General features: G+C 51.5%; 1 protein-coding gene across 1 annotated transcript in view; it reads right to left on the bottom strand.

Moving 5' to 3' along the window:
* Nucleotides 1–322: 322 nt before the first annotated feature.
* Nucleotides 323–5,587, bottom strand: part of LOC107307800 (ryanodine receptor 1-like) — a gene marked incomplete at its 3' end in the record, with an annotated part of 12,196 nt that continues 6,931 nt past the window's right edge. Inside the window, exons 5-7 of the mRNA XM_015851302.1 lie at nucleotides 4,598–4,800; nucleotides 2,041–2,215; nucleotides 323–562 (exon numbers count right to left, since the gene is read on the bottom strand). Coding sequence (XP_015706788.1) covers nucleotides 323–562; nucleotides 2,041–2,215; nucleotides 4,598–4,800 — 618 coding nt within the window. The remainder of the gene's footprint in view (nucleotides 563–2,040; nucleotides 2,216–4,597; nucleotides 4,801–5,587) is intronic.

Below are 5,587 nucleotides of genomic sequence, written 5' to 3'. Positions count from 1 at the left end.
GGCTGGTATGGGGTGATATGGGGCTGATATGGGGTCATGGCAGGGTTATGGGGGGCCACAGGGGGTTATAGGGGGGATATGGGGTTATGAAAGGGGCTTATGGGGTTATGGGGGGTCCTGGGGGAACCCATTCCCACCCATAGACCCTTTGATCCCCCACCCCACACCCAGGCTGACCCCAAACCCCCCCCATCCCACCCCATAGGGCCGCCCACCCCATAACTCAGAGTGCCCACCCCATAACCCAGGGTGCCCACCCCATAACCCATTCCCACCCATAGACCCTTTGATCCCCCACCCCACACCCAGGCTGACCCCAAACCCCCCCCATCCCACCCCGTAGCTTTGCCCACCTCCAGCTCGGGGTCGTCGGGGTCTATGGGGCCGAACTGGGGCAGGCTCTTGCTGACCCACAGCGCTATGGGGCGCTTCATGTTGATGGCGAAGGGCTCGAACCCCTCCTGGAGGCCACAGATGGTGAAGAACCGCAGGCTGGAAACGTCCTGACCCAGATTGAGCCGGGCAGACTGGTCCAGGGCCAGGCTGCACACCGGGACAAACCCTATAGGGGGTATAGGGTCATTTATAGGGTCACAAATGGGGTTATGGGGTTATGGATGGGGTTATGGGGTCACTAATGGGGTTATGGGGTCATTTATAGGGTTATGGGGTTATGGATGGGGCTATGGGGTCCTGACCCAGATTGAGCTGGGCTGACTGGTCCAGGGCCAGGCTGCACACCGGGACAAACCCTATAGGGGTTATAGGGTCATTTATAGGGTCATTTATAGGGTCACTTATAGGGTTATAGGGTTATGGGGTTATGGATGGGGTTATGGGGACACTGATGGGGTTATGGGGTCCTGACCCAGATTGAGACGGGCCGACTGGTCCAGGGCCAGGCTGCACACCGGGACAAACCCTATAGGGGGTATAGGGTCACTTATAGGGTCATGAATGGGGTTATGGGGTTATGGATGGGGTTATGGGGTCCTGACCCAGATTGAGCCGGGCCGACTGGTCCAGGGCCAGGCTGCACACCGGGACAAACCCTATAGGGGGTATAGGGTCATAAATGGGGTTATGGGATCATTTATAGGGTCACTAATGGGGTTATGGATGGGGTTATGGGGTTATGGATGGGGTTATGGGGTCCTGACCCAGATTGAGATGGGCAGACTGGTCCAGGGCCAGGCTGCACACCGGGACAAACCCTATAGGGGGTATAGGGTCACTTATAGGGTCATTTATAGGGTCACTTATAGGGTTATGGGGTTATGGATGGGGTTATGGGGTCACAATGGGTTATGGTCCTTATAGGCAACAATGGGTATGGGTTATGAGGGTTATGTCACTAATGGTTTATGGTATCTAATTATAGGTTATGAGGGGTATAGGTAACATCGGATGTGCGAGTCCGAATAGGGCACCAATGGGGGTAGGTATGATGGGGTAGGGGTTATAGGGTCATTATAGGTCACAAAAATGGGTTAGGTATGGATGGGGGTTAGGGTCAACAAGGGGTTATGGGTCCATTATAGGGTATGGGGTAAGGTCACTTAGAGGGTCACTAATGGGTTAGGTAATGATGGGTTATGGGTCACTAATGGGGTAATCGGGGTCATTATAGGGTTACTGAGAGTTATAGGTCATATAGGTTTTCACTATGGGTTATGGGTGTATGAGGGGTTTATGGGGTCACTAAGGGTTCTGTTTACTTTATATAGGTCACTAATGGGGTTTAATGGGGTATGGGGTTATGGATGGGTTATGGGGTCACCTAGATGGGGTAGTGGGGCGATTATAGGGTTTATGGGATAGGTCACTTATAGGGTCATAATGGGTTATGCGGTTATGATAGGGGTAGGGTCACTATCGGGGGTTCCTGGTCACTTATAGGTCACTAATCGGCGGGTTCTGGGGTCACTATAGGTCACTAAAGGTTATGTGGGGTCATTAAGGGTTATGGTATAGGCATTTCTAGTCACACATGGTATAGGTCATTTATAGGGTCATTTATAGGGTTCTGGGGCCCCTCACCGTCCCCCACGTCGAAGTCCCTGAAGGCCACCTCCGTCCCCCCGTCGCTGATCAGCGTCTCCCCATTGAGGGTGAAGCTGATGTGCAGCTCCCCCAGGTCGATCATGCAGCCGACGACGTCACCGGGCTGCCAGCTGCGCCCAAAGGACTCACCGCCAACGTGCCAGCGCTGGGCCTATAGGGCAATAGGATTATATAGGGTTATATGGGGTTATATGGGATATATGGGTTTATATAGGTTATATGGGGTTATATGGGATGGTGGGCTGCCAGCTCCGGCCGAAGGACTCACCGCCAACGTGCCAGCGCTGGGCCTATAGGGGATATAGGATATATGGGGTTATATGGGGTTATATGGGAAATATATGGGATATATGGGTTTATATAGGTTATATGGGGTTATATGGGATGGTGGGCTGCCAGCTCCGGCCAAACGACTCACCACCAACGTGCCAGCGCTGGGCCTATAGGGGATATAGGATTATATAGGGTTATATGGGGTTATATGGGATATATGGGATATATGGGGTTATATGGGGTTATATGGGATATATGGGATATATGGGGTTATATGGGATGGTGGGCTGCCAGCTCCGGCCAAAGGATTCACCGCCAACGTGCCAGCGCTGAGCCTATAGGATGTATAGGGTTATATAGGGTTATATGGGGTATATGGGGTTATATGGGGTTATATGGGGTATATGGGGTTATATGGGGTTATATGGGTTATATGGGGTTATATTGGATGCTGGGCTGCCAGCTCCGGCCAAAGGACTCACCGCCTACATGCCAGCGTTGGGCCTATAGGGATATAGGGTTATATAGGGTTATATGGGGTTATATGGGTTATATGGGGTTATATGGGTTATATGGGGTTATATGGGATATATGGGTTTATATAGGTTATATGGGGTTATATTGGATGCTGGGCTGCCAGCTCCGGCCGAACGACTCACTGCCGACGTGCCAGCGCTGGGCCTATAGGGATATAGGATATATGGGGTTATATGGGGTTATATGGGTTATATGGGGTTATATGGGATATATGGGGTTATATAGGTTATATGGGTTTATATAGGTTATATGGGGTTATATTGGATGGTGGGCTGCCAGCTCCGGCCAAAGGACTCACCGCCTACGTGCCAGCGCTGGGCCTATAGGGGATATAGGATTATATAGGGTTATATGGGTTATATGGGGTTATATGGGGTTATATGGGATGGTGGGCTGCCAGCTCCGGCCAAACGACTCACCGCCTACGTGCCAGCGCTGGGCCTATAGGGGATATAGGATTATATAGGGTTATATGGGGTTATATGGGATATATGGGTTTATATAGGTTATATGGGGTTATATGGGATGGTGGGCTGCCAGCTGCGCCCAAAGGACTCACCACCTACATGCCAGCGCTGGGCCTATAGGATATATAGGATATATGGGGTTATATGGGGTTATATGGGTTATATGGGGTTATATGGGTTATATGAGTTATATGGGATGGTGGGCTGCCAGCTCTGGCCAAAGGACTCACCGCCAACGTGCCAGCGCTGGGCCTATAGGGGATATATAGGATATATGGGGTTATATGGGGTTATATGGGATATATGGGATATATGGGTTATATGGGATGGTGGGCTGCCAGCTGCGGCCGAACGACTCACCGCCAACGTGCCAGCGCTGGGCCTATAGGGATATATGGGGCTATATGGGATATATGGGTTATATGGGGGGATATGGGGTTATATGGGATGGTGGGCTGCCAGCTGCGACCAAACAACTCCCCACCAATATGCCAGCGCTGAGCCTATAGGGAATATATAGGGTTATATGGGGTTTTATGGGTTATATAGGAAATATATGGGGTTATATGGGGAATACATGGGGTTATATGGGGTTATATGGGAAATATATGGGAAATATATGGGGTTATATGGGGTTATGTGGGGTTATATGGGTTATATGAGGCTATATGGGTTATATGGGGTTGTATGGGAAATATATGGGGTTATATGGGGTTATATGGGAAATATATGTGGTTATATGGGGTTATAAGGGGCTCTATGGGGCCATATGGGGTTATGTAGGGTTATATGGGTTATATGGGTTATATGGGGCTATATGGGGCCATATGGGGCTATATGTGGTTATATGGGGTTATATGGGGTTATATGGGTTATATAGGAAATACATGGGGTTATATGGGGTTATATGGGAAATACATGGGGTTATATGGGGCTATATGGGGTTATATGGGGTTATATGGGAAATATATGGGGTTATATGGGAAATATATGGGGTTATATGGGATATATATGGGGTTATATGCGGATATATGGGGTTATATGGGGATATATGGGGTTATATGGGGATATATGGGTTATATGGGGTTATATATGGGGTTATGTGGTTATATGGGGTTATATGGGGCCATATGGGGCTATATGTGGTTATATGGGGTTATATGGGGCTATATGGGGTTATATGGGTTATATGGGGTTATATGGGTTATATGGGGTTATATGGGGCTCTATGGGATCCAAGCACTTATGGGGCTGACCCGGTGGCCGTTGAAGACGTAGGCCAAGTCGTCGGCTCCCAGCTCCACATCGGGGCGGACGTGGGGCCGGGCCCACCCCACACGCATCTCCCCCGTGCTCAGAACCTCGAACTCAAAGTACCATTTCCCTGCCCGCACCGCGTAGCTGCGCTCGGCCCTAAAGATCCGGACCTTGTCGGGGCCGTGGGGGGAGCCCTGGGCCGCTGTGGGGCAGGGGGAGACAATGGGGTCAATGTGTGGGGAAACCCCATAGGGAAACCCCATAGGAATCCCATTGATCTCAATGGAACCCAGGGACCCCAAATGGAAACCCCATAGGGAAACCCCAAATGGAAACCCCATAGGGAAACCCCATAGGAATCCCATTGATCTCAATGGAACCCGGTGACCCCAAATGGAAACCCCATAGGGAACCCATTAACCCAGTGACCCCATAGAGAAACCCCATAGGGAACCCATTGATCTCAATGGAACCCAGTGACCCCAAATGGAAACCCCATAGGGAAACCCCATAGAGAAACCCCATAGAGAAACCCCCATTGGCACCCCCAGACCCCAATGACACCCACTGACCCCATAGGGCACCCCCAGACCCCAATGACACCCACTGCCCCCATAGGGCACCCATTGACCCCAATGGCACCCACTGCCCCCATAGGGCACCCATTGACCCCAATGGCACCCACATCCCCCCACTGACACCCCCAGACCCCAATGGCACCCATTGACCCCATAGGGCACCCATTGACCCCACAGGGCACCCATTGACCTCAGAGGGCACCCACTGACCCCAATGGCACCCACTGACCCCATAGGGCACCCACTGACCCCAATGGCACCCATTGACCCCACAGGGCACCCATTGACCCCACAGGGCACCCACATCCCCCCATTGACCCCAATGGCACCCATTGACCCCATAGGGCACCTATTGACCCCATAGGGCACCCACTGACCCCATAGGGCACCCACTGACCCCAATGGCACCCA

This window comes from Coturnix japonica, unplaced genomic scaffold (assembly GCF_001577835.2).
Source record: "Coturnix japonica isolate 7356 unplaced genomic scaffold, Coturnix japonica 2.1 chrUnrandom937, whole genome shotgun sequence".
Taxonomy (NCBI): domain Eukaryota; kingdom Metazoa; phylum Chordata; class Aves; order Galliformes; family Phasianidae; genus Coturnix; species Coturnix japonica.
The sequence above is the reverse complement of the archived record's forward strand: the minus strand, read 5'-3'. Positions and strand labels throughout refer to the sequence as shown.